Source organism: Porites lutea, chromosome 14 (genome assembly GCF_958299795.1).
Source record: "Porites lutea chromosome 14, jaPorLute2.1, whole genome shotgun sequence".
Taxonomy (NCBI): Eukaryota; Metazoa; Cnidaria; class Anthozoa; order Scleractinia; family Poritidae; genus Porites; species Porites lutea.
Genome location: NC_133214.1, coordinates 13,683,154 through 13,696,663, shown reverse-complemented (window position 1 = coordinate 13,696,663; position 13,510 = coordinate 13,683,154). Strand labels below are relative to the sequence as shown.

The following is a 13,510-nucleotide window of genomic DNA, read 5'->3' as shown; positions in this document are numbered from 1 at the left end:
GAGTCGGAGATCAATCACTTACTGGAGCCTATTTCAGACTCTTAACATGCACATCTTTCGCTTTATTTAGTTTTTAAAGGGTGACTGTCAAACATCGAAACTGTTAAATATAGTACTAAATTTCTAATGGGCTATGTTTATAGAACTGCAGAGATACGTTTTTAGCAAGAACTCACATAAAAGCCTGTTTCATAACCAAAATGTCCGATCCGGAAATACAGTTCTCACTTTTAGCAGAGACCCTTAGATTCTACTAAGACGACGACTATGAGAACGAGATATTCTCTATACTAAACAGTGCGTGCGCGTGAACCAGCGTCGGTTTGGCGGGAAAACGTGATAGCTGGTGCCATTCTACTACGGGTTTTAGCGATAGTGGTGGAAACAAGTTATGAAATCATGTTAGAAGTTAGAGGGCTTAGCCTCCTTCAATAAAAAGAGAACTTACCATTGGTGTTACATTGTGATAAACTCTTTGTTCCTGTTACTGTATGCCCAGCGCCTTCGATAAGATAATATCCTTCTTCGTTTTTGAATGATCTTTGCATAGCGGATATATCTAAAGGTTATAATGAAATTACAAATCTTAATTAATTTTATAATGTATATACGTATATTAATACTTTAATTATTTATTGAATTCAAAGGTATGAGCATATAAATTTAACGCTTATATGCTATGTCAGCAGAACGTTAAGACAATGTATTTCAAAACACTGAATCCTAGGCTTTTTAATTCAAGACAGTGATTTGAGGTTAGGTTTTTCTCTGTGGTAATATGCCCGGGTAATATGCAAATGCTGCAAATTTTAAACGAGTTTGCTTGGCTCGTGCACGTGGGAATTTTAGATGGAGTTTTTGGCAGTTCTCATTTCCGTCCCAGTCAGCTCCAGTCGTCGTTGCTTAAGCTCCATGATCGTAAGTTCAACTAAACCTGACATACTCCAAGTCCGCCAATGGATCATTATAAATTGCGGATACACTAGCACAAAACGGTGTGCAGAACCCAGGGTGTCCAGCATCGTATGAGTCTGAATAAAATCTCTCAGACTCTCGTTTCCCTCCGATTTGCGAGAACCCTGCGGTATCTTTATAGAGTCTGTTACATCCCATATTTCGTTTTGACTTTTGAGAACTAGTGAAGCAAAAGTTCCCACCGTATTGAAAGCGCTCAGCCTCGTGGCATACATGGCGTATCATCTCAAGGATAAGTCACAAAGGACAAGTATCTTATCGAATCTTACCTAATCTTTCTCTCATGGCCTTTAAATAGGCTTCCTTGGTGTCATTCACGTGATTTAGCTGATATCAGGAATGGATACGGGAAGGAAGAGTGATCGCTCACTACTTTGACACTGCTTAACGTTAAGACAACTGTTTCAAATGCTAGGGCTTGTTGAAAGAATATTTTACGTATTCAGGAGCCCATAGGAAGACTTTAGATAACAATGACCTCAACCAGGTCATGCGTCCAGCGGTTTTAGTGAAGACAAGGATTTGGGGAGGGGTTCAGTCTCGCATGCTCAAAAAAACCTGGTCTCGCTCATTCTTATTCAACGATTTTCGAGCCCATAACACGGCAGAACCGGGCACGGGAGCGACACGGGACCAACGTTCTCAAACCAATTTTATTTGCTCCTGACGTCATTGTAATTCCGTTGAAATTAATCTTTCTCTCATCAGTTATCTGGTTATCAGTGTGAGGCGAGTGTAATTTATCATGCAAAAAGCACGTATTAAAGGCCAGATGGAAAAGCTGGACTGGACTCTGGACTGGACTGGACTGGACTCTGGACTGGACTGGACTGGACTCTGGACTGGAATGGACTGGACTGGTTTTTTTAGAGGGTATTTTTTTTTTGAGGGTGGGAGGGTTGTATTATTTTTTCTAGTCTGTAAAAAAATCGCGTTTTCAACCTTTCCCCAACAGCCTATATTTTTTCCTTTGGGGGGTGGGGGGGGGGGGGGAGGGGGGTAGTATTATATAGACTTTACTCTTCTCTGTTGTTTGTTGGTTTTGTTTTATGTCTGTCATTTTATTCTGGGTGGGGGGCTTAGATTGGTCGCTCTGTTTGACTCACGGCCGTCACGTTTCTCGAGTGTAGTTAAATTGTATTTCATCTAAAGGAAAACGTCTCTCATCAATTTGCAGTGTTTAATAAAAAAATATGATTAAAATAGGGTATTTAAAATGTATTTTTGGCATAGAACCACTAACACTGTTACAAACAGAGTTCAAATAGACTATTTGAAATATGTTTTAAGGGCTTTTATGCTGACTGTAATTTAGACACGGATTTGGATAACATCAATGTCTGAAGAGAAAAAAGGACATGGTAAGAAATGACAATAATAAAATATCCATATCTACACGAAATGAAAGGCATTGAATTTAATTCCACATGGGCACTCCAGAAGAGAAATTGTGTTGAAACTAATCTTGCCGAAATTAGTAATCGCCAAGGCATAATTATGCATTGAGTTAGAATTTTCTGTTAAAAGAGGGATGGTCCTATTAAGTTTAAAAAGAGGTAAGAAAAAATGCATATCTTAAAACGGGTTTTCCAAAAATACCGAACGAGGTCATGCGTCGATTTACTTGACTGATTATTATTTACCGGTAACGTCAGTAACGCAATACCCTTTTGAAGCGGAAGATTGATAGCCTGTGTACAGACCCCCCTCCTCTCCGATTTTTATTGAGGGGAGGGGGTCTGTATACACAGTTTCAGCAGTTTTGAAAAATTCCATAAGAATTTCCCGAGAATTCGTAGGGAAATCAACGTAAAGTAATCTGCTAAGAGATAATTCTCGTGCAATCCTAGCGTAGGACTGTGTGGAGAAATTCTTGCTTTGTCAGGGTAATTTTCGACGGTTTTGTATTCATTTTATTTCATGAATTTAAATGGTATTTCCATCCTGTTCTTGTACGGTTTTTATGCTCTTTCGACCTTTTTTTGTACTGTTTTCAGACAACTCTAAGGCTATTTTCTTACAATTTTATATTGTTTTTGCATTTTTGCATCCTATTTTTGATGTATTTTCACAATATATGCGGGCTATTGCTTTTCTTCTTCTGTGGTATTTTAATACTATTTTCAAAGTATTTTTATTGTATTTGTAAATACGAGTATTTTAATAAATTTCGAAACCGATTAAGCAGCTATTAAAATATATTTTGAAGCCTAACATTTTAATAGCGTTTTAAACAGGTTAAACCACCTTTAAAATCAGTCGAAAAATATATTAAAAATATATTTTTGGACCTATTTTAAACCTGTGTTTTTCAAAATGCGTTTAAAATTGCCATTAAAAATAGTTTTAAAATAGTATAGCAAATTAAAATATGTTTTAGAAACTGTTTTTATCCTGTTTTTATTCCGATTTATAAGGTACTTAAAAACTGTTTTAGACCTGTTTTTAGCCTTGCAAAAGCCCTGGAATTTTTTATATATTTCAAACGAATTAAAAAATACTTTAAAAATTCTTTTTTAATAGCGTTTTAAACAGGTTAAAACACCTTTAAAAGCAGTCGAAAAATACATTAAAAATACACTTTTCACCCCATTTAAAACCTATTTCACAAAACAGTTTAAAAACAGTTCTCAAAAATAGCTCAAAAATACATTCAAAACAGTGTTGCATTTGGTAAGGGTAGCCATTCCCCGAGGGTGACCACACAATACAGGTTCGACTGTAACACCAACATTTATCGTGGATACGACCTGTGGGGTGTTTCTTGGTGATGGGGAAACTATTCTTGGTAAGCTATAATTGTTATGTGGTGTGGATATTGTTCAGTGCCTTTTTAATCTTTTGTATTACGTCATTTTGTGGTTGCACGCGTCCACAACACCAAGAAACTACCGATCTGTGACATACCACTGACTAAATATGAAACCGGTTTCCGGCTTTCTGATTGGCTCTAATCTTTATGGTATGGAATAGCATAAAACGAAAGATGAAATCCTGTCAGTTTAAGCTCCTTATCAGGTTTGCTACCTGCACAGTTAACACCATCCCCAGTATATCCTGGCTTACAAGTACAAGTGAAGGAACGCTTGGTGCTGGTGCAGTCTGCATCATCGTGGCAGTTATGTTGTCCTCTTTTACACTTATCTACAAATAAGCAAATGGAAGTTAGGTATAAGAATTTATTTGACGTAAAGTAATCCACCTGCAAAGTCTGTTTTCACTTTCAGCCGATTAAGAGTTGTTTAAATTATTTATTTGCAACAGTTCAATTGAGTTCAAATTATTATAATCTATATGAATACTCTTCGTTCAATGTCACCAACCACGGCGTGATTTACTAAACAACGGCACTTTCGAAATACCCTTCCCTGCAGGCACACTAAAAGGATTGTTTAATGTTACGGCACAATGAGCTGGTGGCGTTACAGTTGTGTTTTCCTCTCTCACACTCGGTTCTGTCTGCAAATTAAGAGTTAACGCTGAATTATCAAACCGTAGATCTGTTTTAAAAAGCATCATAATATGCCGTCCACGTTCCTATTTTGTCGATGCCTTTATCATTTCAACCTTATTCACCGCACGTAAACCCGAGAAAAGAAGAAGACTTTACTAAAGTATACATTTCAATTAGCATATCTTGAAGTGCTCGGTGGTATATTTACCTGTACATTTACTTTCATATCCACTTTTGCAAACACACTTGTAATATCCTTTAGCGTTTTCGCACTCTGAAATATCGGTGTCACATAGGTGTTCTCCAGTCTTACACTCGTTTATGTCTGCAATCAAAGTAGTATATGAGGGATGTTTTACTCCACTTTTTTGCGCAGGAATCTCATTAGCGTGCGCAGGAATACATTAACTAGGTGACGTCATAGGCTATTGTCTTGATCTCATGAATAAAATGCTGTGGTATCTCATGAATAAAATGCGGTGGAATCTCATTAAGTATATCCAGTTTGACGGGTTTATCAATGACGTCATGTGCTATTTTTAGATGGATGATGTCATGGTTGGTATAACCGGTTTGACAGGTTTTAGTTATTTTCGGAAGATGATGTCATATGTATTCCGGGGTACTATGATGTCATAGTTGTTTTGATTGGTTGACCGGAATTAGGAAGACGCTCATTGGCTGTCTCGTTTGACGAAGCATTCTGGTTGGTTGCCGTATTTTTTATTGTTTGAACGGTATAAAAGCCTGCTCACTGCCTTCCCGCATACTAATTTGGATTTCCTGCATACTAATTAAGTGTCTTCCTACATACTAATTCGGTATAGGTTTACTAATAAGCGTCACTCTACTACAATAGGAACAATAGGCTTGCCTAGACTTGCCCGGTAAGTAACTTGAGCCCGGTTTTCGGACCGTCTTTTAAAAGAAAAATAGGAATAAGAGAAGCGATCACCTAGCAACGCGAGAAACGGCTTTCTATATCTAATTAAGCGCTAAAACTCGGATATACATAAACAAAACATTCACAAATTGGAGCTGTAAACTCTTTATTTCAAGTTTTTCTGACTATTACAGAACTGTTTTCTCCTTTCTATCTCGAGGATATGAAAAACTATTGAAGTCTTGTCATTTTCACGCACGGTTAATCACTTAATTATGCGAGTTCACAAGCCCAAAGTTGAATACAAATTAGTTCATCTGTACAGCTAGACCCAAGGGAGCACCTTGACGTATTCTTATAAAACAAATACCTTAACAAGGATCAATTGGAACATGCGACTAATAATTGCTAGCAATAAAACCACAAGAGAGATACCGTTTTAAAAACTTTATTAATAACAAGGAAAAGGGATGAAAATTAATCCATTGACTGACTATCACAAATCAGTTTTTTTCTGTTCCAAAATAATCCTTCCGTGTCTACACAATTTTCCTATGGCCTCTAAGGAAAGAATTCGACTTTCTTTGTTTCTTGCACTTTGTCTTGTTCTTTGTAGTTCGTCTTTTAGTTTTTGCTTTAAAAGAAGCTTCATTTCTTCGTGACCTTGACAGTTCGTACACTGTTTCTTGTGTCTGTACTGGATTGTGATAGTGATTTTTTCCGGGATTATCCGCTTCACTTTCGTAAACGACGACTTTACTTTAGGTTGTAGTTTCGCCTCTTGTAAATACTGTCTTCGCTGTATGTGGTCTAACTGATGAACATCCGCGAGATGGTTAGCTAATCTGACAAGGTACTTCGCCCCGCACGATGAAATCGGACAGTTTCTGCAAACTCTCTTGTAAACCATGTTGACAGTTCGATGACTGAATACAAATGACCTCTTTTTCGCAAATAGTCAGGTTGTATATAGTGTCAGAAAGGCCAAACACAGGCCAGAAAGGCCATAACCAGGCCTGAAAGGCCAAAACCAGGCCAAAAGGGCCAAAAGGAGACAAACGGGCCATTTCTAGTCATGTGTCTTTATTTTTTCTCAGACACACGCATGGGTGTCGCGCATCGCTAGTCACGCAACAGCTCTCAACATTGGAATCATCATCTTTATTAAGTGTAATCACAAATAACAGTGCCTAATTAAAAAAGTTTTGACCGTGAATTAGTAATTGGTATTTCAAATTTCAGATTTTTTAATTTATTGTACAAGTTTACTATTATTGTTATTATTTTCAAGTCAGCAATACAACACTCTTAAAGTTTGGTTGTTTACAGTTTTTATTGAAACGCAACAACCCAAAGGTCTAGGAAAAATAATTCTATAACATTCATAGTTGGACTAGTCTTCATCTTGTGGAATGGGCTGCTGTTGATACAGTCGATTGAGTAAGAATTTTCGCTTATCGATCGCTGGTTCTGTCGATTCCAACCAATCAAATCCTTCAGTGTCTTTAAGCTCTTTTTGAGTTTCCATCACTTTTTTGAAGGTGGGATCGAAAAAGATGTCATTTGTATTCAGTCATCGAACTGTCAACATGGTTTACAAGAGAGTTTGCAGAAACTGTCCGATTTCATCGTGCGGGGCGAAGTACCTTGTCAGATTAGCTAACCATCTCGCGGATGTTCATCAGTTAGACCACATACAGCGAAGACAGTATTTACAAGAGGCGAAACTACAACCTAAAGTTAAAGTCGTCGTTTACGAAAGTGAAGCGGATAATCCCGGAAAAAATCACTATCACAATCCAGTACAGACACAAGAAACAGTGTACGAACTGTCAAGGTCACGAAGAAATGAAGCTTCTTTTAAAGCAAAAGCTAAAAGACGAACTACAAAGAACAAGACAAAGGGCAAGAAACAAAGAAAGTCGAACTCTTGCCTTAGAGGCCATAGGAAAATTGTGTAGACACGGAAGGATTATTTTGGAACAGAAAAAAACTGATTTGTAATAGTCAGTCAATGGATTAATTTTCATCCCTTTTCCTTTCAAATCGCTTTGTATTTGACTCTTTTTGTTATTAATAAAGTTTTTAAAACGGTATCTCTCTTGTGGTTTTATTGCTAGCAATTATTAGTCGCATGTTCCAATTGATCCTTGTTAAGTTATTTGTTTTATAAGAATACGTCAAGGTGCTCCCTTGGGTCTAGCTGTACAGATGAACTAATTTGTATTCAACTTTGGGCTTGTGAACTCGCATAATTAAGTGATTAACCGTGCGTGAAAATGACAAGACTTCAATAGTTTTTCATATCCTCGAGATAGAAAGGAGAAAACAGTTCTATAATAGTCAGAAAAACTTGAAATAAAGAGTTTACAGCTCCAATTTGTGAATGTTTTGTTTATATATATCCGAGTTTTAGCGCTTAATTAGATATAGGAAGCCGTTTCTCGCGTTGCTAGGTGATCGCTTCTCTTATTCCTATTTCTCTTTTAAAAGACGGTCCGAAAACCGGGCTCAAGTTACTTACCGGGCAAGTCTAGGCAAGCCTATTGTTCCTATTGTAGTAGAGTGACGCTTATTAGTAAACCTATACCGAATTAGTATGTAGGAAGACACTTAATTAGTATGCAGGAAATCCAAATTAGTATGCGGGAAGGCAGTGAGCAGGCTTTTATACCGTTCAAACAATAAAAAATACGGCAACCAACCAGAATGCTTCGTCAAACGAGACAGCCAATGAGCGTCTTTCTAATTCCGGTCAACCAATCAAAACAACTATGACATCATAGTACCCCGGAATACATATGACATCATCTTCCGAAAATAACTAAAACCTGTCAAACCGGTTATACCAACCATGACATCATCCATCTAAAAATAGCACATGACGTCATTGATAAACCCGTCAAACTGGATATACTTAATGAGATTCCACCGCATTTTATTCATGAGATACCACAGCATTTTATTCATGAGATCAAGACAATAGCCTATGACGTCACCTAGTTAATGTATTCCTGCGCACGCTAATGAGATTCCTGCGCAAAAAAGTGGAGTAAAACATCCCTCCTATACTACCAATCAAGAGTTAATGCTGACTTATCAGCTGAATTTGTTCGATTTTTATGTCGACGCAGTTTTACGTGTTGCACACTTGGAAAGCTTTCGCTGGGGGAATTTAGCCTGAGAAAAAGAAAATTTTGGCGGATCGAGCACGCAAAGTCGGCCAGAATAATAGGGCTAGGAAATGCACACGCCAAAATGTCCCTCGAAATCGCACATGTGAGCCTGTTCGCACCAACATTTTTCATGGATGCGACCTGTGGGGTGCTTCTTGGTGATGAGAAAACTATTGTTGGTTAGTTATTGTTATGTGGTGTGGATATTGTTCAGTGTCTTTTTAATCTTTTGTATTACGTCACTTTGTGGTTGCACGCGTCCACAACACCAAGAAACTACCGATCTGTGACATACCACTGACTAAATATGAAACCGGTTTCCAGCTTTCTGATTGGCTCTAATCTTTATGGTATGAAATAGCATAAAACGAAAGATGAAATCCTGTTAGTTTAAGCTCCTTATCAGGTTTGCTACCTGCACAGTTAACACCATCCCCAGTATATCCTGGCCTACAAGTACAAGTGAAGGAACGCTTGGTGTTGGTGCAGTATGCATCATCGTGGCAGTTATGTAGTCCTGTCTTACACTCATCTACAAATCAGCAAGTGGAAATTAGGTAAGAATTTGACGTAAAGTAATCCACCGACAAAGTCAGTTTTCACTTTCAGCCGATCAAGAGTTGTTTAAATGGTTTATTTGCAACAGTTCAAATGAGTTCAATTTTTTTATAATCTATGAATACTCTTCGTTCAATGTCACCAACCACTGTGGGATTTACTAAAACAAGTTTGTTAAAGGACTTGGAACGTTAGTCTCAAAACTTCAATCAAGAAACTTTGCACCCCTAAGGACGCATCGTATAGTGCCGCTAGGGCTACACTCAGAGGCACCCAATGGAACTGTTCTTCAAAATATCTGTTCTTCAGACCAACTTTTGCTGGCTGGGAGATGCGGAAGAAATAGTATGTCCTTGGAAGGAAAGTGTTGCTAAGAAAAAAATGTGTCTGAGGGGATTTGATGTTTAGAATAGTTACTATGTGTTATGGATCAGAAACCCCTCCCTCACCCCCGCGCCCCTCCCCAAATTTATTTGGGCACACAGTTCAATTTTTCTCAGTGATACCATCTCCATACGCATGCCGTGGGAGAACTGTTTTGCAGTTCCCAACCAACAGCTACCACTTGTTTACGGTGGAGCTGGCGCTTAAAGCAGTGCTTGCACTCGCCTCGGCAGTAAATGTTCTTTGATACGCCAGCAATCCCCCGCTAATTGACCCAACGGCTATGCCAGGCGGATGAGCCCCAATAAGGGCGAACCAGCTGTCCATGGCTGCCACTGCTTGGGTGATGTGGTTGTGCGCATGCATAAGGTATTGGCCATAACGCGATGATGGTACGTGTGCTTCAGTGCAGTCAATTGGTATTGTTAAAAATTTAGCCCTCTCATATCACTTGTGCGCTATAACTGAAGCTGTTCTTCATGAAGTTAGTTCCCACTCAGTTTGTTAACAGAGTCCCTTAGGGAGTAGCGCGTTTCACATCTTTTAAAAATTTAGAGGATAAATATAAATATCAAGGAACAAGATCATTTAAAGACTTGTGAACCATTAGGGCTTTTTGTATTTGAAACTGAGTGCTCAAGTCTTTCCAATTAAGTTGTTTAAATAAGCAGTTGGCATAAGCATCACATCTAGAAAAGGTTAGAACACGATCAGCACGGTTCTGAAGCTTCTGTACCCTGTCGAACAAAGTTTTTCGACAATATCACTATAATCGAATTAAGATTGAATGAGGAGCGTTGTATATACAATGGAGAGTAGGCGTTGGAACAAAAGCTTTGAGGATCTGTTTCTTGAAATCCAGAGTACACCCCCCGCCCCCCCCCCCGGGTATCCGCGCGGGATATTTTCGTCCCATGAGCGACAACGCTTCCAATGAAGAGAAGGGGTTCAGAAATGCATAATTTACATTGTTCTTTGTATAACAAAAACGACCCCAACCCTCCTAAAGTTATTTTCACCTGTACTTAATTATTCATCCCATGTTTTTTTATCACTCACCTAAACAACTGATTTCAATCTCTCTCATGATCTCTTCCATTTCTTCTCTGTTTCTTTCCTGCTCTTTAATTATCTCTTCTTCTTCTTTATTCATTGGAACGGGACAAACTGCGAAACAGCAAAACAATAAATGAACAGTAATTATAAATCTATAAGTAGATGGAGCATGATCGTCAGGGTGTAGTCCTGAATAGGACTGTGTCGGGTAGTCATCTTCATAGTCAAAGTCGTTTGTTGTTATAGTCGTTTACTGTTAGTCAAATTGTCTCTTGCCTATAAAGTCACTTCTGTTTTTGTCAGTTTTTAGTCCGCCATAAGTCGTTTGTACCGTGCCCGTTGACTGCCATTCCACTGGCTTTTGGTCTAATTTAGTAATCCAGCTTTCTAAGATGAGTACTAGTTATGGTAGTCTGTTGAATGCGTAATACGTGTCGCAGAGTCCCGGTCGATTTAATGTTTCGTGTGGAAATGGTGCATGTTCAGCAATAAGCTCCCTATTATAAACCTTCGCCACGGTAGTATATAGGAACACGAATAATTACAATTTTATAACAATAGAAAAAATAGAAAAATGAAGATGATGATAATAATAATAATAATAATAATAATAATAATAATAATAATAGCACGATTTTCTAAGATACAATTCATTTAAAATCTTTTAAGAAAGAAAAACAGAGGATCAGTCTTGAACGAAGGCGTTTGGCTGGTTTTGAATCCTTGATCGCACCTTTTTTATTGTTTAAAAATCATTATTTCATTTGTCTTTACTTCAGCATGATTTTTTGACAGCTTTCTGTATATGAAACAGCAACAGCAACAGGGTGCTTAAACATAATGCCTACAAACAGGTGCGCAATAAAATTTTGGTCCTGATGTCATTAGTCATTACCTCCATGGTTTACAACTTCCTGTGCCATCATCACAGCTGGGAACATGATAAAGGAACTGATAACTATCAACGTTGTCATGTCAGCCATCGTCGAAGCTTGTAAAAAATAAAAGAATATTAAATAATATCCATTGACATATAAAAATATTGAATAATATTCATCGACATTTAAAAATGTCAATGAATTTCGTTGGTGATGGAGAACCGATGCATAACCACGAGTCGGGGTGGAAAGAGGAGGCCCTGGAAAATTGCGGTGGGGCTGTGCGCCGTAATATAATTCCTAAATCCCTTACCGTATTTCACACCAAAAAATGTGACTTTCCTTACTCTGTTCTATTTCAGGTTAAAACTGGGGATAAATTCTCTCCACCATTTTCAGACCAAAAGGGGTATAGCTATACAGCTTATAGCGGAGCTCTCGCGAGCGAAGCGCGCCAGCGGAGCACCATGGGTAAGAAAATTTGGTAAACTATCCATCGGAGAAAATTTGGTTGACGTAGCGTACGCCCGCCCGCCCGCCCACGCGTACACACACTTCATGTAAGCCGATGTCAAGTGTCACACTTGTCAGGACCGAGAAATAAATAACAACGGAGACTAATGTCGTTGGAAGAAAAACATGAAAATTATATAGCGGCGGTTAGAAAATGAAGGATGCTAGCGGTTATCAATGTGAAAAGGAGCGGCAGTGAAAAAATAGAGTGAACAGGAACACATACAAACATTTCCTCCATAAAACGCGTAAATAGGAAGCTAAAAGAAGTTTCACGTTAGTCGTGTAAAACAACTGTAAGGAAATGTACAAAAAAAAAAACTGCACGTGCAGGGAGGTTTTTTTGCTAGTTAGAAAAAAAAGTGTGCTGCACGTGCAAACTTGTTTTTTAGCTAATTAGATCTATTGTTGTTGTTTTTTGCGTTCTCGTTGCTTTCAACTTGTCTTTAGTATTCATCGATTTTATATTTTCTTTGAGGAATCTATAAATATTAAAGAGAGATTCGCTTTTAGCCCTGGCTAAATCTATTTAGTATATACTAAAACTGTGGATAGTGTTTTTCGCGCGCTCTGATTGGCTACTCAATCAGTGTATATCCTGCACTATTCACTGATTCACCTCCAGTTCCTCCGAGCGAGCGACGCCAAACTCGCATAAGTTGCGAGCAAAATGCCTTCCCGGTTTGCTGCCGTAAACAAACAAAGAAATTTCACAACTTATCAAGCAAGCTGTTTCCGAAATACACGAAGAAGGTGACGAAGTTCGGATTGGAAGATTTGTACAGGTAATCACATGATTTCGAGTGCAATTTGGAATAAATAAGCACGAGTAAATTTTTTCAAAGGCTAACAAAATTGCACGAGCTCGTAGGGCGAGTGCAATTTGTGGTCTTTGAAAAAATTAACGAGTGCTTATTTATTCCAAATTGTACCAGAAAAATCATGTGATTACTTATTAATAATATTCATGAAAAAATTGCGAGATAGCTTTAAAATCTCTTTAATAGGGAGTCAACACGCGTAAACTACGTGCAAAAATAAATTATTCAAATGCTGCAAATATCATCACACGTGCAGTCAAAACAACATTTTGCTCGATGTTTTTAAAGTTTGCAAGCGGCAGAAACGGGCTGAACAGTTCATGGAATTGTTCAATGTTTTTGAAATAAAGATTCTGGGTTATTACCTCGAGTTTTCCGCTCTTGCAGAGAATTTCTTCTTCCTCCTCTGACCTCTGATACTTGCCGAGCTTTGTTCGGGCGCTTACCACGGCCAGCCAAGCGAAGCTGTTTCGCTTTTTCCTCCAACACCTCTTTAGACGAACTAAATTCTCGGTCACGTACAATGGACAGGGTGCAGCCTTTGTTCTTTAAGTTTCTATCAAGCGATGCCTTCATTACTTTAAGGCTTTCTGGTTCATAATCTTCACCTTTTTTGTATTGTTTACTTTGGCGTAGAAATGCTCGAGCAAAGTGTTAAGCTCAGCCGGCTCATAATTTTCTATTTCATCAGTAATTTCCTTACCTACGCACCAATTCTTCCAAAAAGAGAGCCAAAAACCAGTGCTTTTCGTAGTGTTTTCGTTTTTAGAGCGGTTTTTCAGCTCCTCTACAGTTGTTTCGGTCGCAAAAGC

At 38.3% G+C, this 13,510-nt stretch overlaps 1 protein-coding gene across 1 annotated transcript; it reads right to left on the bottom strand.

The window, feature by feature from the left end:
* Positions 1-3,925: 3,925 nt before the first annotated feature.
* LOC140923969 (uncharacterized) lies at positions 3,926-13,274 on the bottom strand. Its single transcript, XM_073373979.1, has 6 exons — positions 13,064-13,274; positions 11,382-11,477; positions 10,490-10,597; positions 8,904-9,020; positions 4,638-4,754; positions 3,926-4,119 (listed from the first exon to the last, which is right to left on the bottom strand). The coding sequence occupies exons 1-6, from the start codon at positions 13,272-13,274 to the stop codon at positions 3,926-3,928; spliced, it is 843 nt and encodes a 280-aa protein (XP_073230080.1).
* Between the last annotated feature and the right edge of the window lie 236 nt (positions 13,275-13,510).